Here is a 26473-nt window from a genome sequence, read left to right as displayed (position 1 = left end):
TTTAAAATAGTTATATAGCCACCCATCTTACATCAAACATTGGACGGGCCCCAATCAATAATTAATATTTAATTTATAAAACCATAAACATTAAAAAACCTAGTATCAATTCTAGTTTCACTGAACTCAGGACTAATTTAACAACTGACATCACCAATTACCAAGAACTGCTAGAAAAATATTTTTTTAAAGGATGCAATAGGTGTCTGTCTGTATTAGATACAGAGCTGTCACAGGACCATTTTACTACGGAACAACTATGTTGTGAGTTCCCCTCTCAAAATTAATAATGTAAGGTAGACAGAAAATACTTAACAGAGTTGAGTCTTGGTGGCGCAGCAGACTAAAGCACTGTTAAGTAATACCAGCTGCCTGCAATTACTGCGAGTTCAAATCTCACCAGGCTCAAGGTTGACTCAGCCTTCCATCCTTTCGAGGTAGGTAAAATGAGAGCCCAGTTTGTGGGGGCAATAAGCTGACTTTGTATAAAAAAGAACACCACTTGTGGGGGGGGGGGGCGAAAGCCCTACTAAGCAGGTATATACAAAAGTATGAAGGCTATTGCTTAACGCATTGTAAGCCGCCCTGAGTCTCCGGAGAAGGGCGGCATATAAATCGAACCAAATAAATAAAATTAAATAGAGTTGGAGTTGGGAGGGACCTTGTACTGTAGGTCATCTCATCCAACCCCCCCTGCCCAAGCAGGTCACCCTACATCATTTCTGACAAATGGCAGTCCACTTTTAAAAGTACTATCAATGATATTAAAGTTTTTATAAACCTAGGTTGTAAATTTTGATGAATTACTTGGTTAGATTTTAAAAAATTGATTTAATTAGCTAAAATTAATCTTTTGAGTATTAGTTAATACTGAGATACATTAAAATGGGGGGGGCTCAAGCATATATTTATTTATTCTATTTACTTTAATAAATAAAAATTGCGGCTTCCGGTTTGCTCTTCGTAGCCACCAGACGGTCTCTTGGGACCGCCAGCCCCTTCGCCTGTAAAGAGCCGCCTGTACAGCGCAAAGGCGGCTCGAAAAACCCCATTTCCAGGAGGAAATGTGGGATAGAGCAGGTGAGTGTAGGTAGAGCTCTCCGTAGCCCCCAGGAGTTTTTTTTTTTACTCTTGGGGGCGGGCGGAGGAAGCTCCCTATAGCACTCGCCGCCCGCTCCGGGCGTTGGGAGACTTCTGCCTTTTTGCAGAACAAGGCTACGAAGACAAGCCTTTTAAGATATTTAACAGATTTACTAAAGATGATGAGATTTGGATTTGGATCTGTGACCCTAAATTGCAAGTATTAATACTTATTTTACAAAGGATATTCAACAAAGTAAAAAAGACCTTTTAAAATGGCGATTGCCGAAACTGGAGCAGGGAAGCTGAAAAGAGAAAGTCCTTCCGTTTCTTATTAAGTTACAAAATAGCAGAATAAATGCTCCTGGTTACATTTGAAGGGATTTGAGCTGGACCTGTGACCTCGAATTGCAAGTATCTCACTTATTTTATAACAATTATTGAAGAAGGAAAAGGAAAAGGGAAAAAAGAATCTTTAAAAAGGGCGACTGCCGAGGCTTGAGAAGGGGCTGAAAGGGAGAGTCCTTCCGTTTCTTATTGAGATACAAAGTAGCTGAATAAATATTTTTGGCTACACTTTAAAATAAAGCTCTACTTTTGTGTTTTTTCTCTTCCTGGAGATTTGATATTGATCTTGGTTGGAAAGAGGTTTTTTTTTTTTTTCTCTGCTGCCTCTCTTTTCTTTTTTTTTTTTTTTAAAAAAAAAAAATAGTTTGTCTGTGTTGAAACATGGCATTAAAGTCGGACAAACAAGCAATGGGGGGGGATTCCCCCATTAACAAATTACGTGACCAAGTTTTAAAGCTCCAGTCTCAGAAAACCGATTTTAATATAATTGAATTTCTTTTGGAGGAGATTGTAAGAAGGGATGAGATTGTGAATCAGAACTTTGAAAAATTTAAGCAGGAAATTAAAGAATTAGTGCAATTAAAGTTTGATATTTTGAATCGAAAGATTATAAAAATGGCTAATGATCTTGTAGGATTTATGACTAAGTTGGATGAAAATACTAACTTATTAGAGTCTAAAGTGGAAGAAATTGAGGACAATTTGGATAATAAAATACAAAAAATTGAAAATGATTTGACAAACACTCAAGACAATAGCTCAGAAGAAAAATCTAAAATGGAGGTTGAACAAAAGTCTTGTAATGCAGAAAACTTACAACAACGGATTGAAAGAGAGGTCTTAATGGTGCATTATAATTTTACAGAATATGCGATCAGACTCAGAGGTTTACAGGAAAATAACAGAGATGATTTAAGGAAAATATCTTCTGAAATTCTGGCTGGGATTTTAAAGGTTCAACCTGAGGAAGTGTTTTGTAGGATTGATAGAGTGTACAGAATAAACTCCTGGATTGCAAAGCAAAGGCAATTGCCTAGAGATGTGGTGATTTATTTTACAGATAAGGAAATTAGGAATAAAATTGTGCAAAATTCCTTCAATTCTACTTTGCAATTGTATGGAAGAAAGATATGGATCTACAAAGAGCTTCCCCCCAAGATGTTAATGGAAAGGAAGAAATTTGGTTTTCTACTGACTGAGTTAAAATACAGAAATATTCCATTTAGGTGGAATGCCCCAGTTGGCATAATATTGAGATATCAAGGAGAAAGATACCAATTAGATACTGTTGAAAAAGCGGAAGAATTTTATCAAAAAATTTTGAAAATGAACTTAACATCTATAGGCACAATACAGGATAAGCAGAAGGAGTTGGAAATAAAGGGAAAACATCGAATTACAGAGGTTGCGGTAGACAAACTGTCTTTGGATTCTCTTGATACTCCAGCTGGATTATCTACAAATATGAGAGAAGCGGCATCTGATTTCAACGTGATGATCCAACAAGATCAGTTTATAAAGCAGAATGAAAACCGATCAGTTGATATACAACTTGTAGAAAGGAAAACAGGATGGAAATTAAATCCACAAAAAGAAAAGAAAAAAAGAAATAGGTCTCATAAAAACAGAAATTTCTAAACTAAGCAACGGTGAAGCCAGTGATTTTAAAAAAATGAATGAATATGTGAAAAGATAGTGGAGGCGAAGTATTGGTTAATATCATCCTGAGGACAGTGACAGACCTCTGCAATGCCGTAATTTTGGGATGTGAAAAGAGCCTTAATCTGTTGGATTTGAATTATCTATTTTGGATTTCTTTTCTTGTACTGATAAATATATTATAATTATTCTGAGCTACAAGGCAAGAGAGTTACGTTGGGGCATGCAGAAGATCTGGTTGTTACCCATTACGATGATGGGAATTAATAATCCTGATGAAAGCCACAATTACAACTATATGGAATACAATTATAATGTCACTCGGGTGGTTGTTTTTATTTTTATATATATATGAGGATACTCATTACTGATGGGGGCAGATGAAGACTGAAGACTTTGAACAAACTGTTGCACCAGGATGCTACGTTACCCAATTATGGATAGGGGACTCAACAATCTAGTGGAAAGACATCAAAGAAGATATTATATGGATTATAAATTTAAAGTTATTGTCTTTTTTTTTTTAAATAACGGAATATATGTATATATATATATATATATTAGCAGAGTGGGCAGTGGATTGAAGATATTAAGAATTGTTGTGTATGGTAATTTTGTAGGAAAGTGGGTGGAAATATGTTAGTCTACTGATGGATTAGCTTAAGAAAAGGGATGTTTAAGTGATATATTTAGGGTAGTGGAGGAAATGGACAGAGTTGAATAAATGTTAAATTAGGACTTATGTGGAAGGCTGCTTTGAAATGTTATATTAATATACACAAAGAATAAATGTTAAAGTAGGATTTATTATACAGTCTTAAAGTGGAAGGTTGCTTTGAAATGTTGTAACAATATATAGATATAAGTTTTGGGGAGGACAAAAAGGGTAGATTATTGCTAAATTGGGAGTTATAATAATATTATGCTAAACTAGAAGTTATCATACAATGTTATAGCAGACTGCTTTTTTTTTTTTTTGAAATGTATGGTAAAAGGGGAAAGTAACAATATTAATAATATTTTTAGTAAGTAAGGGTCAGTATATAGAGGAGAGAGTAAGGCGATGGTAAAATATTATGTAATCTGTTATGAATTAGGTTTTTGGTGTGAAGAAGTCACGGGGGGGATGGGTGGCGAGGGGGGGTTAGGGAGGAGGGGGGGAAGGGAAAAAAAGGGGAAAAATTTGTATTTGAAAACTTTTTCAATAAAAAAAATAATAAATAAATAAAAATTGCAAGCTTATACTAAGGCTACTTAAAACAACTTTTATTACTTAATACAACATTAAGTTTTAAAACAATAGTTTTACTAAGATAAAATGTTAACACTTACAAATATTATGACTGTTTTAGAAGTTAAACCTAATCTAAGCCTAAACCTATATTTTATGTCTACTGTATCCCCATACTTCTTACCTTCATCTGTTCGATTTATCTCTTGCTCAATAAGCCGCGAAGTACTGGGTCGCGTGGGTGGCACAACAGAAGGCTGTAATGCAGGGAGATCGTCAACATCTCTCAAATTAGCAAGCATATCTTGCAGTTTTGACCTGTTGGGTCCTGGCCAAAAAAAGTGCAAAGGTTGGATTAGCATTAACACTGTCAAAGTTGTTCTGGCACTAACGGCAATGGGTGCTACCTTGAGCAAAGAAAAACATGAATGTGATTCAAATAGAGAGGACTAGCTTCAGCAACAACTAAGTTAAAAGCATGGAATGAGGTGCTGAGAAGAGATAATAATGAAAACAAAGGTGTGCATACGTACATTCACACTTTTATTCACTTTATGAACTTGCAAAATGTAAAATAAAACCAAGTGAAAGCAAATGATAAAACACAAAGTTTTCTGAATATTAAAATACTTGTGAATTATATTTTTTTGCACAAGTTTTGAAAATTTCCCCAAATGGGTAGGGTTGCAGCTTTATCAGTTGTGCCACAATCTTTAAAAAAAGTGATTTGCTTTTAAAAAAAAAAGAGGGGAAAAAACCAAACAAAATCAAGCAAGGATAACTGTTTTTGCTCTTCCTCAAACTACATGTGGTGAAGACCCCATGCCTTTCTCAACACTTACCTGTGTTTTGCTCCATCATTTTCCCACATCCCTGTTTTGATTGTTTTATAAAGGACTGAGGCTGAAACATATCTTCGGTAGTTTTTCCTGTTGTAAGTTTAATTAAGAATGGGAAAATATCTTACCCACAGTCCATAACTGTTTTTCCTATTCTAGTAAATACAGCTATTGTTAGTAGCTAAAAGCATTCCAACACAAATCTGAATGTAATGTTGCTCACAAGTCCTTGCTACAATAGCCTTGCCAATCTTAGAAATATTCTCAAACCAGTTATTTGACCCATTATTATTGATGAAACTCTTAAATGGTAATAGCACTATGAATATTTGCTTTGACTGTACATAAATTTAATTCAAGTTTAAAAACTGCAAATACATAGTATATAAAATTTGACAATTATCATTGGCCAGATCAAAATTAGATCTAGCTTTATACTTGAACGCTCAGGTCCCTCCAACTCAGATTTCTACATTTAAATTTTCATTGGTCTGATAAAAGAACTTCATTAGTTTTAAGTTAATATAGCTTATAAAAAATTAATTTCCTTTTCAGTAACCTTTTATCCTGAACAGATGCTGTACAATTTCTGTAATGGCAAAAAGCTATTTGACTTCACATCTTTTTTATCAGCCAAATTTTGTTTGGAGGAGATGGAAGGAGCCATCAATTTTGCCCATCGTTACCTCTAAGGTTTCAAAAGAGAGATGCTGTGAGTTTCATAAATGATTGGGTTCCACATAGTTTACCAAATAATTTCTAGCCAAATCCCCCCCAACTCTTCACCTCACACATGGACTACATATTATTAATTTGCATATTAATTTACACGCCCAATCTTTTTGTCAAGTGTGCCAAACAATAAAACCTACAAAATAGCTTCCTATTTATCAAGCTTAACATGATTCATCGGCTAGGTGACAGAGGCTGTAATACTGGTGAGGTGACAGAGCATAAAACTAGATATCTGCATCTATGACTGAATAGCAGAAGCCAGTATAAAGAGCATGTTTATGTATTTGGAAAGTCATTTTGTCAACTAAGAGGCCTATCCTGCATTTAAGGGATATAACTCACACTGCTCAAGAAGTGTTCTCTAAAACTCTGACGAGAGAGTTTTCACAAAAATAAGGATGGGAAAAGAAATGTAAGTTGCAGGTGCTGCCTTCCAGTATTGGAAATTAATCTTGAAAAGTAAACTTTTAGGAAGCTACAATATATGTTAACTATCAGCATGATAAGCCATGTTATATTTGAAAACTGATGGAACTCCGGCAGTCTATGCTACTTGAAATATGGTATTTAAAAGCCTGATACTCGTATTGTGTGTATTTTCAATTCACATTACTTTATTTATTTGTTTCTTTGTTTGTTTGTCATACATGTATAAGGTAACAGATATAGGTATAAACATGATTATGAATATAGAATATGGATACGAATAAATGGGGACAGGACAGGGATGGTAGGCACATTGGTGCACTTATGCACGTCCCTTACAAACTGCTTAGGAATGGGGTGTGGTCAACAGTAGACAGTCTAAAGTTAAAGTTATGGATGTTTGGGGAAGTAACCACAAAGTCAGGTAGTGCATTCCAGGCATTGATCACTCTTGTTGCTGAAGTCATATTTTCTGCAATCGAGTTTGGAGCGGTTTACCTTAAGTTTGTATCTATTGTGTGCTCGTGTATTATTGTGGTTGAAGCTGATGTAGTCATCCGATTCCAAATTATGGAATACTGTACAAGAATAGATAGACTCAAAGTGGCAAAAGTTCCAAAATCTAATATGAAGGGAGCTAGAAAACAATTTTAACGTAGCTAATAATGGAATAAGAACTGACCACACATTTCAAAGTAGGTACTGCTTAGATTTTAAGTTGATTGGCTCAGAGCAGCTCAGTTGCTTTAAGCCTCCATACTTAAATCAAAAATGAAAGTTTGAGAAGTTGGGCAGACTTCCAATTTCTGCTAATAATGTTGTGTATACAATGTTTTGACAGAATGACATGGTAGGGGTAGGACTGCGTCAGATGCTACAAGTTAGTTATGTGCAATCTCAAATTAGAGAACAGGCCTTATTTATCTTTCCCATTAAATACAAGGAATTGACTAGGTGATGAGCATGTTCTCTCAAAAGACTCCATGAGATACATGTTTCTCCTTTTAACAAATGCCTCCCAATGACTTGAGGCAAATATATGCAACTTGCTATTCATCATAACTGAGAGACTTCATTCACCCTTCATAAATCATCTTATTCATTGGTTTGTGGATATGAACAAGTATGCACAGCATACTACAAATATTTTTCATCAAATTCCAGTGTCCGGTGTGCCTTTTGCCATTATATTTATGTTATTTTTAACACCAAATATTTTTGTACTGCCTCATATTGACAGTACTCCAATTAAAATATTAGCTATTCTTTTTAATTCCATGATAGTAAGAGAGTGAACACTACAAACCACTTTAGAAAAAAATGCTAAAAATTAGCAATTAGTACAAAATAATGTACCTATCAATTTGCAATAAGCTAATTCATTAAATCAGTGTTGCAAACATCTCAATAATTTAAATTAACCATCTGGTAAATGTCAACCTCAATGGTACCCTTCAATTATTATGTAAGCTTTTGTATTATTCTATATTTATTTACAAATACAATATCTGTATATAGAATTTAAATTTATGACTTGTATATTTGAAAAATGTCTGCATGATTTATATTTTGAAAAATGGAAAACATAATGATACACAGGGCTAGAAATTAAATTTTGAAAACTGATCCAATTGTTTGTCTGGTTTATATATATAAACAAACTGAACTTAATTCAGTTATTATATCAACACTAATTTTAATAAATAATATATTTTTCCATTTCGAGCCCTGCATTCAAGTTATGAGAACAGCATGACCTACATGAAGCAAACATTAAAATATAAACAAGGGTAGAAATTAATTTATTAACTTTCATTCTTGTTAAGGATATGTCCAGACCAAAATTCTCTACTCTAATTCTTTATATACTGATTTTATTATTTATTTACTAAGTTCATTATTTGAGTCATTCCTTTTATTACTGCAATATTCCCAGCACTATAGAAGTTTCTGTTTTGAAACATGCCATTAAATTCAGACACTCTACACCCAACTATGTATACATACTTAAAATACTAGTATGCACAAAAGGCAAGAAAAACAGGGAAAGCAAGAAATGCCTTTTTATAACATCCATTAAACATATTGACTTTATGTAAAGAGAATTACCCCTAGGCTATCATAAAGATAATAAAACTGTGGAAAAAAATCTGCACTGAAAGTCAAAAGGCTGCCTTCAGGTTAATCAACAACCTGTGTATTAAAAACTGCTCTACAGAAAAATGGGAAGTCCAAGTCATCTGTAACATACAGAAACACGGAATGGCTCTTTGGGACTTAGTCGTAAGCAAATATAAATCAGGTAATATACAGAGAGAAAAGATTAATTCCCACTTATTGCAGTATTATATTTGACATCAAAATCCCAGAAATGCAGAGGAGAGAAGACACGATGCTATTTATACTACAAAAAGTTCTCTCACATAAATATTGCCTGGTTTGGACAAAACTTAGCAAGACATGTTTCAGAGTTGTCGAAAATCCTCTTCAACATATTTTGTACATTATTTTGTCAATGTACACAATATTAGTATTACCAACACATTTAGATTTTAAGTAGCATTAATTTCCACCCCTGGTAACTGTAAACTGGAAAGCAGTCAGGAGCAGCAAAGAAAAAGAGTAAGTAGTTTGAGGAAAACATTGAAATAAAGATAGCACTGGTGAAGTGAAAGAGGCAGGATTTGTGAATCTATGGTGCAATGTTTTCCACTTACTCTTCACCCCCTTTTTCCCCTTGCGCTCCTTTTTGTATTGTTCCTTCAGTTTGGTTATTACTCCCTGGTCCACATTCCAGGCTTCAGGCATGAGACACTGGTCTTCCTTTTCTAGACAAATTAAAACAAATGAAACATCCTTTTTGTGTTATTTGGTTTCTTAAAAGTGCTTTATTTTTGGAGTATTGGCAGCAGCTGGTGATCAGTGAAATTTTGACACCAATGATGTTGTATTTATCCACTCAATTTATGTGGCTGCTCATCTCAAATACATGGCTCTGCATGGTTAACGGTACAAATCAATATTCTAAAAGTGTATAATAACATTATAAACAACATGAATAGCAGTTCATGAGAAAAACAATAAAACAATTAACATAATTGTGATACAGGCTCAGCTACACATCCAGAGCCCTAGGCTCAATGACAAAACCAAGTTTTAAAGCTTTACGAAAGGTCAGCAGAGAGGATGAACCTGAGCTTGAGGGGAATGATGTTCCAGAGGGCAGGCACCACAACATAAAGACTCTCTTCTTGGATCCCCTCAGATGACACTCCATTACAGGCAGAACCTGGAGCATGCTTGTCCTGCCAGTTCTTACTGAATGGGTTGATACCATCAAGAAGAAATGACCTTACAAGCGACCACTGGCCTCAAGCCATGAAGGACTTTAAAGGTATCTACCAGTACCTTCAATTTAAATCTGGAAGCATGCTGGCAACCAATGCAACTCACAGACTAGAGGCTTCACATATTTTGAATAACAGGCATCCATAGTTGCCCATACATTTGGCACCAGCAGAAGTTTCCAAATTCTCCTAAGGTATAGCCACATGTAGAGCACATTCTAGCAGTTCAATCAGGAAGCAACCAAGGCATGAGTGACCATGAGTAGGGCCTCACAATTCAGGAACAGGGCAACTGGCACATAATATGCTGCCACTAAAGGTTAAATTAAATGTGATGCTCTTGTAGTTCTTTTCTTCTCATATTCAATCTTGTTCACCAAGAAAGTGTTCTACCTCAAACCTAATCTCTAACCATCTCTTCTGTTTCTAAGAATTACAGATATAATATCATCTTTGATTTAATCCACATTATTCTTAAGACATTTTTAGAACAAAAGATCTGTAGTTGGTGCTAATTTTTATTCTGGTCAGAATAGAAAATATTTCAAGTGTAATAATTTCAAGCATGTATTTTAAGTTCTTCTACTGTACAAGTCTTCTCAAAAGAAAGCTAAAATTTAAAGTGGAAAAAAAGGTGCACGGTTGCATCAACAATATTAACAGAAAATCTAAGCATTTTTTTCTTGTATGCAATTAAGAAATATATTTCATATTTAATTTACATTTTGTAAGATACAACACAAGAAACATGCCACACAACTACTTTCTGAAATTGCTCTCAATTATACATTAATGAGTCCTAGAGAGGATTTTTCCTTCCAATTTTTCTATTTATTTATTTATAGTCCAAGGTAAAATTATTGCATTATATCTTTCCACAGTATATGGTATACCTAAGCTTAAGTTTGTATGTAATAGTAATTTCTTTGAACAGTTACATTGCTAAAACGAATTGCCTGAAAGAACTTTAACTAAGAACTGTATTACATAGTGGTAAGAAATACATTTGAATACTTGAACTAAAGCCACAAGGCCTGGAGATTTGCTAAAATATGTTTCTGCAAACATATTTAATAATCTCAAGGGATACAGGCAATCCTCACTTAGTGACCAGAATAGGTCTAGCAACTTGGTTATTAAGTGAAGTCATCACTACATGGGAAATGTGACCACAATAGTGCTTACAATCTTACTTCAGTTTTCCTTTGTTTTACAGAGTTGTGAAGATTGTAAATGTAAGTATTGGTCACAATGTTAATTTTTAACATTATAGCAATGTTACTTTTTAATCATTGTCATAACTGTGAACAGTTGCTATTTGAGGCAATCCCTAGTGAAGGCTACCTGTAAAGCAAGTTTCTTGAAACTGTTTTTCAACTTCAGTAGGGATTTTTGGCTATTTTGTGACATTTGACCTGCTTATACAAGCTTGACATAGTAACAAGGAAACCAGATTGAGGTGAATTACAGCAATCTTTACTCCTAGTGTGAAGGATTTTCTAATAAGAAAATGATACAGATTTAAGGGGTTCTATATTCCTAAAACCAACAAGCTGATTAGGTATATTTGGTGAACAGTACCGCTACTACATTGGCCAGATACTATGTATGGTTTACTTCCCAGTGACAGTTTTGGGGAGAATCTGAGTAAGAAGGAAATTGCCAAACCTCCACATAAATTGGGGAAGGATAGGAGATGAGGGACGTGGTACTCTTGATTTGTGTTCTTAACTCATTTTCATCTTTGTACATCACATAGAGATATGAACTTAAACACCCTTTTGAAAAATAAACTCATTCTAATGTTTTAAAAGGAAACTGTTGTATGAAAAGAAGGTGCTCCATTAACCCATACATGTAAGAACTCTTTCACTGGATAGTTATATATTTCTCTCTAATTTGTCCATTGCAATCTTACCTAATAGTCAGTCAAAGCGGATTCAGTGAGATTTACCTTAAAGAAAGTATTGTGTAATGGTTCTGTTAGCCACACCTTTAAACTATAGGTACTTAAATGACACACTGGGGAATAAAAACCATAGATGGCATATGGGAAATTTACCAAGGTGATGGCAACAAATCCAAATGCAGAAAAATAGTAAAAAGGTGAGGATTAGGAAGGGACAAGGTAGATAGATAAACAGAAGTAGCTTTCTATATAACAGCGTAAGAGAAACTACAAGAATTAACCAAGCATGTCTATATAGCAACTTAAAGAAAATGGTCAATTCCTATTATATGTATGAAGGATACAATGGAGAAGTATGCCAAAGAAAAGGCCGGTACTTGGAGGGCTATAAAATCTGCAGCAAATGGGTTAGTAATGATGAACACTAGATATTAATAGGGTAGCCACATTTTTTAAAAATTCCATTTCAAATTTTCTCCCCTGAAAGAGCAAAAAGAAAAGCACAAAATATTGTAGAGGAGATCTTGTATCAAGATAATGTACATTAAAGATTGGGTTCACAAAACACACTTAAACCTGAATCTGGGTTAACATGATTGCTATGTTTTTATTATCACTCCCATGTAAGTAGTGTTGGTTAAATCAAGGGTGGTGATATAATGGACCTTGTCAGATTTTTCAGTTGCCAAAAAAACTCAGTTTGGAGAAGTAAATAGGCAACAAATTCCACAATAAGCAGATATCTATGAGCAAGAAGGAGATTGACCATTCACAATCAAAAGTCTCGATTATACTTTCCTGGAACATGCATTGGATTTCCTTTTCTGCCTGCTGGTGGATATTGTTGGGATCTGAAATTATGGTATAGATTCTTAACTTATGATCACTGGGGAACCAAATTTGAACAATTCACCACTCCAGAAATGTTCTAAGCTCAAATCAGCACTGAACGTTGCACAGTAACCTCCCAACCACCAAAACCAGAATTAAGAACCAATTTTAGGGAATTATACAGTTTAATACAACCTAGCACAATTGTAATATAGATCTGCTTAAAGTACTATTAAGCAAAACACAGAAGAATTCAGAGCTCTCTATCAACAAGGGAAAGGAAAATAAACAGGAAGACTTCACAAAACTGGCTTTAGGCAGGGTGTCTGACATGTTCAGTTTTAAAGTCATAATCTCATCTGATTCCTTTGCTCTTACACAGGCTAATCTTCAAAATTAATTTTCTCGATTTCTTCACTCAAAACTATCTACAAGAAAAGAGCCTTGGTAGTACAGGGGTTTAAGGCACCCTGTTATTAAGCTTATTAAGACCAGCTGCCTGTAATTACTGCAGGGTTCGAATCTTGCCAAGGCTCAAGGTTGATTCAGCCTTCCATCCTTTCTAAGGTAGGTGAAATGAGGACCCAGTTGTGGGGGCAATAAGCTGACTTTGTATAAATATATACAAAAAGGATGAAGGCTATTGCTGAGCACATTGTAAGCCGCCCTGAGTCTTCGGAGAAGGGTGGCATATAAATCAAATTAAAAAAAAAATAAAAAAAAAATTAAGAAATGGACTCTACTGCAAAGGCTTTAAACCTGAGAAAAAGCAGGATTTGCCAATATACTTGTCTAATAAGATGAATAGATTTAGGGCTAGTCCAGGGGTCTAAAACTATGGGTTTGGACACCCCCTTCTGGAAATGATCAACTTAAAGGGGAAGTTTAAACTTGAAAAGGCAAAGTGAAAGGACTGTTAAAACTTGCCTGGACTTTGTTTACTTGTTTTGCTTGCATAAACCCCATTGGCAATTGCCATACAGACTGCAATGAATTCAAACTATAAAAAATAGGAAATAATAACTTCAATATTTTTAGATATTCTGTAAAATTAAGAAACAGCTCAAAAGTTTACTCTCCAGAATTAACATTTCCCCTATGATCCTTCTCCAGATCCAAGTAAATGACTGCATTTAGGCAATTTTCTTTCTTTTCTTACCCCAGTCTGTACCGTCTCCTGAACTTCTGGATTCCCCTTCTCCTTCATCAGATGTAGCTAGGAAATCAAATTCCTTCAGGGCCTCTTCGGTATCTCTGTCTTCATTATTTTCAGGCAGAACTCTTTTTCTCATAATCTATGGGAGACAATTTTTCTCTCTCATTATGGGCTGTTTTTCTTAAGTTTATGTACCCTTTATAACTGTCTTATGATTATGTACCCTTTAGACACATAATCTTACATATAAGCAGAAAGATAATGTATTTTGGTACCAGCTAGTAAAATATAAATTAATTAGACAATACTTGATCTATCGTTTATTTCATTTTTTTTTCATTTCATTTTATTTGATTTCTATACCGCCCTACTCCCGAAGGACTCAGGGCGGTGCACAGCCAAACAGTAAAACACATACATACAAAATTTAAAAGTAGAATTAAAATCAAATTAAATATTTTGGCCCAGACAAATTAAAACCCCAAACTATTTAAAACCAATTTTAAAATTGAATATATAAAATACTAAAAGATATTTAAAAATTAAAAATCTTTTATAAAAGAGGGAGAAGATTAGGCCAGGCGCGCCTGGTGAAATAATAAGGTCTTTAAAGCGCGGCGGAAGGTGCGCAGATCCAGGATCCTCCGTATCTCCGGGGGGAGCTCGTAGTAGGTGCCCCCACAGAGAAGGCTCTCCCCCTGGGAGATGCCAGTCGGCATTGTTTGGCCGACGGCACCCGGAGGAGCCCCTCTCTATGGGAGCGTACCGGCCGGTGGGAGGCTATTGGTGGTAGTAGGCAGTCCCGCAAGTACCCAGGTCCTGAGCCATGGAGCGCTTTAAAGGTGGTAACCTTTAAAGGTGGTAACTTTATACCATGCTTTGAATAGGTTCTTCAATATTATAATCTGTATTTGTCTCATATAAATCTGTGGACATCAATGAGCTCAAGAGTAATTTCCATAATACCCATCAGATGAGTTATCTAGAATGGCAAAACAAATTGCCAACCTCTAACATAATTTCTCTTCATTAGAAAACTTATAGGTGCCAGAGGCATTCTTATAAAATATAAAGAACAGCTAACCAAAATTCCTACCTATATTTGGAAATAAGTCCAATTGCCTAGAACAAAGACAAAGATCATCTAAGAATTGCCATGATCATCCTAGGATCTTGGGTAGTTGGTGAAGAATAAACTCACTAGTGTTTCTTCTAACTGGCCATTTTACTAAATATCCATTTATTTATCAAACTTGGAGACTGGTCATCTCATTCAGATTTAGCGAACAGTTAAGCCTCTCTTAACAACTATTTTGTGTCAGTACACAAAACAGACTCTTAAAAAGAATTCTTTTGTTGGAACCCCTAATATAAATGTAGACTTCAAAACTTATAAAACCAGATAGTCTTCTAACTCTCATATAAAATTCAATATAACTGCATAGATTCCCCCCCCCCCCTCTTGGGAGGTTTCTGTGCATGTCTATCCGCTGAACACTCATTAAACAACCTTTTTAGATTAAAAAGTAAATTATTGAAGGGATATTTGGACTGCTATATGCAAGCGTTTTCACTGATCAGTTTCCAAGTGTTTTACAATTAAAGTTTTTAATATGTGTGTTTTGAATGATCAACTGCCCTTTTGGTTCAATCTTTATTATACTAATTTGTTTTCAGCCCACCGTTGATGTATCCATGATTGTTCGCTCTCTTCCATCAATATCATCATCTTCCTCTTCATCGCTAAATTCTGCAGCAGCATTTTCAAGGAATTTAAATGTTTCTAGCAGAGAGGCAGAATCTGTCAAATCTGGTTTTCTAGATAAAAATTAAAATAGCAACACAAATCAATCTACCTGAATGCTTCTTTTCATTAAGCTTTATAAAGTCGCACAACATAAATCAAAAATTTCATTTTTATTAGATCTACATATCTGAAAGTAGAAAACATAAAGCAAGATGTCATATAAGTTTAGAACTTATTTTTGGTAGCATCCAAATATTTTGGATTTTAAGATTTCATTACCAAGTGAAACTGAAACCAAGGAACTAAGACTATTTTTGCTCATTTTCTCCTTTACCTTAAAATACAGTACAAGCAGCCAGAAGGACTAGGAGAAACCATTATTATTTTCTCCCCAACCCTAGGTCCCGCCATTCATATTTAGATCCTTTTTTTAAAACCGGTACTTATTGATTTATTTTATAAAATTTATATGTTGCCCATTAAGCCAAGAGGCAATTTTAGGCACCTAATAATCAAATAAAGGCAATAATCTGATAAAAATTGTGAAACTGAAGATAGCATGAAAAAGAAAATACACAGACTCATGGTTGCTAATGACAGCAGTTTTGAAAATGAACATATATGAAATTGTAACAGTGCTTCTATCATTAAACAAGAATCTCAAAATGTTCATTTTTGTACTTTACATCTTTTAATTTTAAGATTAATCATAATAATTATGATTGCTGTTTAAAGCTATAGATATTTCTAGACTATTTAATATTGTTTAAAGATAGAAATAACTGTGCAACTTCTTATGTTGACACAATGATGAGCAATTGGGGACAAGAAGAAACTAACTAAAGCTGCAACAATTGTCCCAATACTTAAATTTACTGAAAAAATTAAATTTCAATTTTTGTCATTATTTTAAAAAAATAAGACAATAAATTTAAAACAATTACTAAAATAAATCTCTCCTACCATGCTTTATTTTCAAACCTACTAGTACTATAACCTGTATGTCACAATTAGTTCTTGTTTTAAAAAAGCACATACTACATAATTAATTGAAATAAGAGTTTTTAAAGAAGAGATTGAAGAGCCATTTGTCTGAAATGGTATAGCATCTCCTGCTTAAGCAGGGGGTTGGAATAAAAGACCTCCAAGATCCCTTCTAATTCTGTTATTCTGTTACATCAAAGAAAAGTCACTTTGAAGAACTTCTTCAAAACATAAGTAAAGCTACCATTTCTAAACATTTTACATTTGTAAATGACAATATCAAGATAGGAACAAGACCTAAAAACAGAACATGTTTACTCATAAGTAGGTCTCAGCAGATTCAGGGTAACTTACTCCTAAGTAAATATTGTATATTACAAAATATATAATGGTTTATGTTAACACCATTTCATAACACAGTTATGAAAAATGATTAAATAGTATCATGTTGTACAAACATCAGGAAATGTAGGCCAATCCCACTTTTTCCAATCTGATTCCCTCCCAATACCTTGAGACTACAGTTCCCAAAACTCACAGCCATGATGAACAGATTCTAAATTATTTTATACAGTACAAGTAGCCCAGGGAAATATTGAAAATATTTGCATAATTATTTTTAAATGCAGTTGCCAGCCAAAGTAATCATAAGTATCATAACATATACTGAATGAAGCAATAAAAAAATCAATACAGTACAACAGGGATTTCCAAACTTTCTTAATTGATGGCACTCATAACATCTCTGTATTTTTTTTTTATGGCATCCCCTAGCCCAAGTTGTGATCTACCTTGAGACAGTACTTTCCATGGTGTCTGAGAGACAGATGCTTTATTTGCCTCAAAAATTTAAAATATCTTGTGTCACCCTGTGAGTTCACTTGGCACACCACGGTGCTATGGCAACAAGTTTGGGAACGGCAGCAGTAAAATCAAAGAACATATCAAATTTAAAATAAATAACCATTTAATACACAAATTTAACAGTTATTTTGGGAAGAATAACTACTTATATCTTTCACAAAACAAAGATTTATTGCCTATTTTCAGTAAAGCTTTTGTGGAATAATTTCAGCTAAAAGTTAGATTTCAGCTCTATGATATATATTCTCTATGAATCATTGGTTGTATGAAGTTTTGAAGATGGAAGGAAGAGCAGAAGCACAAGAACCTAATCCTAAATTAACCTTTCCAGATGTGTTAAATGATTCTTCTCATAGTTGAGCCAACCTTGATTTTATGATGACTGCTCTAAACCTTTAGGAAACACATAACGGGGGATTAAATATTTTTGTTTACCATAATGAAAATCAACTTAAATTGTTACAGCTAGTACTTCAGTACAAATGCTTAAACATATTCCTATAGATTTCTAATTCAAGGTTTTAAAAAAGTTTCTTATACATTTAAACTGTGTTGAACCAAATTTAGAGCATTTGTTTCAATGGTGTAACATGTTTTAATATATTTCTGAAACTGGTTTCATAATGCTATCAAACGTGCTATCATAAAAGGCCAACCAGCCTGAGGCAAAGAATGGTGGAAATTATAATCCCAGGAACAAAACATATTGGAAATATGGAAGAAAGATTTGAATTTTAAGAACACTAATAGTGTTTTGATTGAAGAAAGCACATTTCTACTTTCTCCTTCCTGTAAAGCCTCTGTATCTGTTCGTGAGCATGAAGTGATCTTTTATAACATTTGATGCAATGCAGGAGGCTGAAGATGTAGAAAGATGATCAGTGAAAATCCAAGTGTCTTCTTTGGGTTAGTGCAAGTTTATTCTGTTCAGGCAAGCCACAGGCTGCGAACAGTAAGAACTAACAAGAAAGAAGACATGTTGGGTTGAACTGGCCTGTTATTCAGAAGCAAAGTTCCATCTAGCATAGCAAACGCACGTTTTAAAAAAACATTTCTAAGTTCTTCCCAAGTCTTTATATCAGCTCATCTGTACATGAAAACTTTTGTAGGGATGATATTTCAAACTGAAGTTAAGTCAATGAATTGCGAAACTATTAATATTTTACAGTCTATCAATATAAGACATATTTCTATTTCTGAATTTTAACAAAATAAAAATATATTAAATTAAAGTAGGTTTTAGGTCAATATTGCCTAGCAAAAAACAGATTTACAATGATACGCCTTGTAAGTCAATCTTAAAAATCAGAATGTTTGACAAGTTTTGGATTTTATTATATATTATATATCCAGTATTAAAATAATGCATATCTAAATATTGGTTACTCGATTTACAAAAAAAAAAAAAAAAAAAACCAACAACATTAAAATAAAGAAGCAGAGATTAAATGAAAACTATCTGGTATACCATGCAAGGCTATACCAAAAAATATGGCATTTTATTGATTTGTTCTTCTTTTATCAAAAAATGTTAATGGCAAGATGCACCCTTCATATTCACAGCAAACCCTGGAAATGCTAGATATTAATATCAGTTAATTGTTTAGTATCCCTGTGGGCTTCATGCTGACATATGGTACTTATCTTTCATAAAAGAAGTCTGCTGATCTGAAGAAGTGCAACATTTCTTTCATTAAACATTATGAAACATGTGTGAGTAGTATTATATCTGTCAAACTATCAAAATAATGTTTCCATGGATGGGCTTGAAATCTTCCAGGTTGCATTCGAATTCATATGATGCTCTTGAGTATATAAGTTTCACTGGGATCTGTACATTAGCAAATATATTGGCTTGCATAAAAACACTATGGACAGAATAATTATTTTTTCCTTAAGGAAGCACTAGGTCAACTTTAAATTACTTTGAGGAACAATAAATACAAAATTTGCTCTTAAAAGTTTCCTTGTCCTGAGTCTGCTTCATTTATTGATTTATAATTATTCTGGTAACATTAAATAAAAATACATTCCCACCAATTACATTTCCTAGAGGAGTGAAGACCTCCAAAAATGCAGAGTCCACGAATTAAATCTTCCTACAAACAATTTATATTTTATTTTCTTCCAATTACATCCATGACAAGTTCTAAATTATTCAACAGCAGCTAATTACTACCTTACACTATACCAATATGCTAAATTACTAGAATGCCATCGGGAAAGTAAACAATGATCATCACTGGGTCTTTTGATTTTTCTCTCACAGAGACTATGCTAGTGTTGAAAACCTGACATACCATGGTATGTCTTTCAAGACAAGCATAGTATTGGTTAGAGAAAGAAGTAAAAAATCATGCAGTGGGCTTTTTCTTCCATTCAATATAATAACTGCATAGTTTACAAAAACAGAAATGAGGAGAGAGAAAGAGAGAGACTGCTCCTTCCTTTAAAAACAGCATTACACCACATAGGTGTAACATATAATAACTTCATTTTTAACACAGAGATTTTCAAAGTACAATTTCTACAATTTCTCATTATTAAGAACACTTACCCAATCATCACTTTTTGTTTAATCTCAACATCAGTGCCGTTCACCATTGATTCTTGGTTTTTGTCAGTTTCCCTTTCTGGACCATCACCTGAGAGACCCAGCAACGTTCGTACTCGTTTTGATTTCACATCCAGGATTGTGTCAGTATATCCCACCTCTTGCAGGTATCTGTATGAACAATTACATGGCAGTTATTCAGGAGCAATCAAATGCGTTGAACATTTGATACACTCTACCCAGAACTGATCAACAATTTAAGTAGTAAGAGGAATAATGTAGCTTTGCCTGACACAACAGGCTTACAAATCAACTTGTACCAGCTGCAGAGGGGATGTCTCCTGCAGTACCAGCCTCTACAACTCCCATGAAAAGTAGAGAGCTTTTCTATCCATGCATTCACAATTATTCATTATGTTAGTCAAGAAGAAAATTCCTCACAGATCTTCAGCTATATTTTTTTATAAAGGGGAAACCAAGGAAACCAGCAATAATTGGCTCCTCTTTTCATCTTTCCCCCAGTAAAAATTTGGGAGGAGTGACTGAATCCAGAGCAGTGAGTTTTATCAGCCAAACATCAAAATAAAGCTATAAAAACTGTCGATTTTACCACAATGAAATAGCCTTTGCAAGTTAAGGAAAAGATGAACTAATGGCACCCCATTACTTTTAATCATCATAGCTACCAGAGCTGAAAAAAAGAGATACTAACATTTTGCTTATTCCCATCATTAACAAAATAAAAATATATTAAATTAAAGTAGGTTTTAGGTCATTATTATGCTTATTATTCTTAGACAACTTACTGTCTGAGTAACTGTCGCCCTTGTTTCCATATTAATTGACTATTGGGTTGTGACTGAACTTCAGTTTCATTTCCTTCATCTGAAAAACAGAGACAAGACTAAAATTAGTAAAGCAACAATGTTAGAAGAAGAGTCACTTTTATGCAAATTTATCTTCTAGCACTGATTAAATATTCCCAGCCTATTTAAATAACAGAAAAACAAAATAAAAAGATGTGGTATGAAATTTTAAATAAATATAATATACATTGGATATTATTCTATGGTTACCCCAAAAAATATATTTCTGCAGAAAATTTAATCCACTATACAGCATGTTTAAAGGCATGTTTAATGGCAATGAAAACAATTACACCAACCTAATTATATACATAGAATATACACTAAATTCCTACAGCTTCAAACAGAAAATAAGACTTTAGATTAATAGCACTGAAAGGACAATGTATTATCATTACCTACAGTGGTTTTCTATTCTAAAATAACTATATAAGAAGTGAAGTCAGTGCCAATTTCAGTTTGAACCCAAGAAATCCATCCATTTCAATTATCCAATCACCAATGCAATTAATCTGAATCCCATATTGTTTATATTGCTTTTATTATCTGCTTTCCCAGTTATTAAATGTTAATTAGCCAACATTTATTTTACAAATTCTATGCAAAAGGTTCATGCATAGATTTTTGTCCAGTTTTTAATTGTAACTAAATTAGTTTTCTGACTAACCACAACAAAAAGTGAAAAGAGGCCTATCAAGTAATTTAACCATATGATCACTCAGGCACAGTTGAGACAAAATTAGTATCAAAGTTTAAAAACTTAACTTATAGGACTGTCTGTGTGGCAGATTAATCTTAACTTTAAACAAGTTTAGGAGGAAGAACCAGTGGTGAAATCTAAAATTTGTTACTACCGGTTCTGTGGGCGTGGCTTGGTGGGGGGGGGGGTAATATGACTGGGTGGGCGTGGCCAATTTTTTTTTTTTTTTACTTTTAAAACCATTTTTTCTACAACCTCTTCAGCAAAGAGGTTGTAAAAAAATGCTTTCAAAAGGCTCTGACGATCCCAGCTGAGTTGCCTGATCGGCAGAGACTTTTTTTCTTTTAAATGCCTCTGACGATCAGGCAACTCAGCTTGGATCATGAGAGGCATTTAAAAGAAAAAAAGGTTTTTTTTTCTTTTAAATGCCTCTGACGATCCAAGCTGAGTTGCCTGATCGGCAGAGGCATTTAAAAGAAAAAAAGTCTCTGCCGATCAGGCAACTCAGCTTGGATCGTCAGAGGCATTTAAAAGAAAAAAATGCCTCTCACAATCCAAGGTGAGTTGCCTGATTGGCAGAGGCATCTAAAAGAAAAAAAGTCTCTGCCAATCAGGCAATTTAGCTTGGATCGTCAGAGGCATTTAAAAGAAAAAACCCCTTTTTTTCTTTTAAATGCCTCTGATGATCCAAGCTGAGTTGCCTGATCGGCAGAGGCATATAAAAGAAAAAAAGTCTCTGCCGATCAGGCAACTCAGCTTGATCGTCAGAGGCATTTGAAAGAAAAAAAGGGTTTTTTTTCTTTTAAAAGCCTTTGACAATCCCAGCTGAGCTGAGTGATCATCAGAGGCTTTTTTTTTTTACTTTTAAAAGCATTTTTTCAGCCGAAGAGGTTGTAGAAAAAATGCTTTTAAAAGTAAAAAAAAAAGCCTCTGATGATTGTGCAGCTCAGCTGGGCATGGGGGGGGAGGGATTGTTGCTACCGGTTTTCCGAACCACCCGCCTCCATCACTACCAGATCGGGCGATCCAGTCCAAACTGGGAGCATTTCACCCCTGGGAAGAACCACACGTGAAAAGGAGCATCCCGTATTCTCTTATGAGCCCTAAACACTGTTTCATGCTAAACTATTCCAGACCCTCATTCTTTACAAAATGACAGCTTTGTCTTTTCTTCAGTCTTAACTGTCTTCCTCTGTAAAATTAATTCTTACCAGAATCATAATTTGGTGGCTTAATATCTCCCTGGTTCAGCTCTGTACCATATTTTAATTTGTGATATTTAGCTCTATAAAGAAAAGAGGAATCAATTAGGGTAGAAAAGTGTCACTGTCCTCTTTCTCTTTCATATCTACATATTCCCACAAGCATAGATGTATTCAAAATGTTCTCTATTTTTAAAAAATATCAATGTTTTATACATACTTAAAGTATATAAATTAAAAATGTGGGTAATTTCATGCAGTTTTTGTTTAAAAAGTTTGATAAGTTACAATCACATACCCAATTCAGCTATGCTTAACAAGTCTGCAAATACTCTTATGTACAGAAAAACCAAGAATTGCTGCTAAACTGAGAGACATAAACATAAAGCTGCTAAGAAAAATATCACAACACGAAAACAAGAAAACTCTAATCTTAAAATAACCACATTAGAATCAGTTTGAGGTTTGAGTTTAACTTTTGCTGATGTTATGGATAATAAAACAGATTATAACTCAAAAGAATCTCATACAAATAAAAACGATGGAATTTTGAGATATCTTAACCATTAGAAATTTATTATCATGTACTTTTTGTGGAAATCAAGGGTTTAATAAAAAAAATCCTTAGATAAATCAGATTGCTGAGGATTATGTTTAAAAGAGAAAAATGTCAATTAAGTTTATTAGGATACTTTTATTTCGTAGGAAAAACTCCTTGATATTAGCATAAAAACAAAACAGATACAGTTTGATGGATTTTAAAATAAATGTAGAACCAACTACATTAAGATTTTTACTCAAACATTCTTGTCCTTGGCTTTTTTCTATATGTGATCAGATTAATTTATAACACTAAATTAGAACTAAAAAAATATTTTGAAAACACTTTTGGGTTTTATTTAGCATTCTTAACATATACAATTAACAAAGCAATCTTTAAACAATGGCAAACAAACCAAAAATGCAACTAAGAAGGGGAAAAAATCTATTGTATATTTTATACTTATGTCATTGGTTTACTAATAAAATATATAACTGTAATATAATCAGTACAAAATATTATTGTAAAGATCTCTGCCATAGTAACAGATATTGCTGCACCCCTTGATTGATGGAAAATATTGCTTTTTCCAAAACAGATAGATCAAACAAATTCAACCACCTTTCTTTAATATCTGGAATAATATCACATTTCCAGTGTCCCAGTAATGTCAATTCTACGAATAGCGTTTGGGACAGAAAATGAGATCTTTGCAAGGTTCCTACTGATGAAAAAGTTGGAAATCATTTATGTCATTTCCATTTCAAGATATTTATCAAATGCTTTACATGAACAATTGATATGAATAAAAAAATAAACATAACCATTTTAAATATTGATGTATAAATACAGTATATATAAAACCAAAATTATACTAAGTAATCTCGAGCATTTAAAATAGGTGTAGGCAATATGATGTCTTTAGGATGGGCATACTGATTTTGATTGGGCATGCTGATTTTGATTGGTCAGAATCTAGAAATTCAGAGAGTATATAGTATAGAGCTTAAGAGAACACATTCAGTCCACCTGATGTGGCAGAAATTAAAATTAGAATGGTGCTTTATTTTCATTTGCACTCTGTATTTACAAATTGATTGCTCATCTCTCTTATCTCATCATCTCTTATCTCACTTGATCAGAGTTTTCGAAATGCAATAAATCACCAAGTTTATCTCAAATTAAGAAAACTAATAAATCAAACTTCAGTGATAGAAAATATTACGAGCTGCTTATCTTTCTAATGATATGTATTTGAAAGTTTTTGTTTCAGACAATATCTGTTTTGTCTGAAACGATTGTTTTGACAACTGATGCATCATTTAAACAGTGGCAAAAGGATATATCTTTTGTGTGGCAAGTTAAATATAAGATGTCACGGGATGCAAAGGAAAGAGGAGGATTGAGTTTATTTGATTTGAAATTGTATATTGCTGTTTACTGTTTGGTTTAAATGAAAGAATGCGTATTGCTAAGTGAAGGCTTTTAGGACATGACTTGAGATTTGGGTGGCATGAGTATCTGTGGCAGGATTTAAAAAATCATTATGTTAGGCATGCCATACTGAGACTATGGACTAGATACAAACTCAGATTGTGCCCAAAAACACCTTTGTGGCTCTCAGTATAAGTAGCATTTTACAGACAATAAATAATAGGAAAACACAAATGGCTAACTTATCATGAGATATTAGAATTATGTCAAGGAAAATACAAAATAAAATCAAGAGAAAAACTAGTGGTATAGTTGCCAAAGTTTTCGTATTTACAATTATTAGAAAAATTTAAAATACACAAGTTTATAGTTTTGAACACTCTTAGGGTTAGTTTGAAATGAAATTATGTACAAATGATGAACATGTAATTTGCTAAACATAAATCAGTTGAAATTTGAAACAGAAGAAAAAAATAAAAGAATGTATGATAAAGTGGGCTAAAATTTTTGATTATAATATACAGAAGGAATAGTGGGAAAATATATGCCTTAAATGACTGAAATGTATACTATGTTATAAACTTAGAGAATTTTATAAAATGATGTAGTCATTGGTATATGACATCAAAGAAATTGTCTAGAATATATAAAGGTACTTCAAATTCATATTGGAAATGTGAACATCAAGAAGGAACATTTTATCATCCTTGGTGGACAGGTAAGAAATTCAGATTTCTTACATGTTCCCCTTTTAGCTCTCTTTCCTTTTTCTTTATACTAGTTTGTATTAATTTTAAACTTTACTTTTTAAATTTTTAATAAAATTATAAAAACATGAATTAAGAGTGGCTAGTTTTTTTTACAAACTTTCTGTTATACTTAGATGTCTTGCACCTAGTTATAAATTATTTCATAACATTTTATTTTGTACTGGAGAGAAGAATAGGCAAAAGATAATATTGGCTTTGATATAAAATAGTAAATAGTTCTTGCATTTAACAATTAACAGCTCATAAGATATTTACAACTTAAGCACCATACCGTTCTTGTTTAAGAGCATATTCTAACATTTTTATTCTTCGCACTAAATCCTTCTTCAAATTCTCTTGACCTTTTCTTTCTCCTTGAAGGAAAGCAATTTGAGCCTAAAATAAATAATTTAAAATAGAAAGATTAATAGAAAATCAAGATGTTTTCTTACATCAGTTCCATTACAAAATATTTGAAAAGTATTATTCTTAATAAAGAACTAAATCCCCAGGCAAAAAATTTTGAGGCAAAGTATTGCTTATTCAACATCCTGGTTTGTTCATTTGTAAACCCATCAAGTAACAGTATTCTGACAAAAATAATTGATTTGCCCATCTGACTGTAGCATACACCTACTCATACTAATATGACATTCTCTAAACACATCATTTTTTCATGGTATATTAGGGACTTATCATTACATCAAGATATATTAGGGAAGGGATATGTTTGGGCCACCAGAAGTTGTTAACTTGCAATTTCAAACATCCTATAACATGTCAGCTTGAGCAACCTGACATTGAATATCAGCAATAAATGTGAAAGGAGCAGTAGGGAGGGCACATATTATCCCCCTGTGGGAACAGGAAAATATTGTAAAGAGAAGATTAATACCTCTGGCATAGTAGGATGTATTATTTTAATAAAAAAGAAATGAACTGCTATTCAATGAAACAATAAGAAAATTAATATTAATATACATACACGAATGCATCATACTAGTGTATTTTCTAAACTATTCAATACATTAATGAAGAATAACAAATCTAAGCGTATACTGTAGATTTATTTATCACAAAGACAATAGTATAATACTCAGCAATAGAACAAAAGTAATCTAATAAAAAGGTATAGTTTAGCTAAAAAACAACAATGAATACAACTGTGATGATTTCAATGCTTCAAAGAATTTCAAAAAGGAAAAAGATTACAGCTAGAGGAACCGTAGATAATATGGTTTTGTGCTTGATAAAAGCACATTCTCTACAGT

The 26473-nt window shown here is 33.4% G+C and overlaps 1 protein-coding gene across 3 annotated transcripts in view; it reads right to left on the bottom strand.

Annotated features, from left to right (window-relative positions):
• STRN (striatin) overlaps positions 1–26473 on the bottom strand; it is a 44134-nt gene that overhangs the window by 10566 nt on the left and 7095 nt on the right. Inside the window, exons 2-10 of one of the 3 annotated variants that reach the window (XM_070932513.1) lie at positions 25495–25598; positions 22488–22561; positions 20517–20595; positions 19714–19881; positions 15244–15379; positions 13565–13700; positions 9036–9146; positions 5161–5247; positions 4503–4646 (exon numbers count right to left, since the gene is read on the bottom strand). In XM_070932513.1, coding sequence (XP_070788614.1) covers positions 4503–4646; positions 5161–5247; positions 9036–9146; positions 13565–13700; positions 15244–15379; positions 19714–19881; positions 20517–20595; positions 22488–22561; positions 25495–25598 — 1039 coding nt within the window. The remainder of the gene's footprint in view (positions 1–4502; positions 4647–5160; positions 5248–9035; positions 9147–13564; positions 13701–15243; positions 15380–19713; positions 19882–20516; positions 20596–22487; positions 22562–25494; positions 25599–26473) is intronic. The other 2 variants (XM_070932514.1, XM_070932515.1) reach the window with 2 other exon arrangements.

The sequence above is a fragment of the Pituophis catenifer genome, unplaced genomic scaffold (genome assembly GCF_029215685.1).
Source record: "Pituophis catenifer annectens isolate HBS135680 unplaced genomic scaffold, rPitCat1.0.hap2 SCAF_1, whole genome shotgun sequence".
Lineage (NCBI taxonomy): Eukaryota > Metazoa > Chordata > Lepidosauria > Squamata > Colubridae > Pituophis > Pituophis catenifer.
Note: the sequence above shows the minus strand (reverse complement) of the source record. Positions and strands in the feature narration are given on the sequence as shown.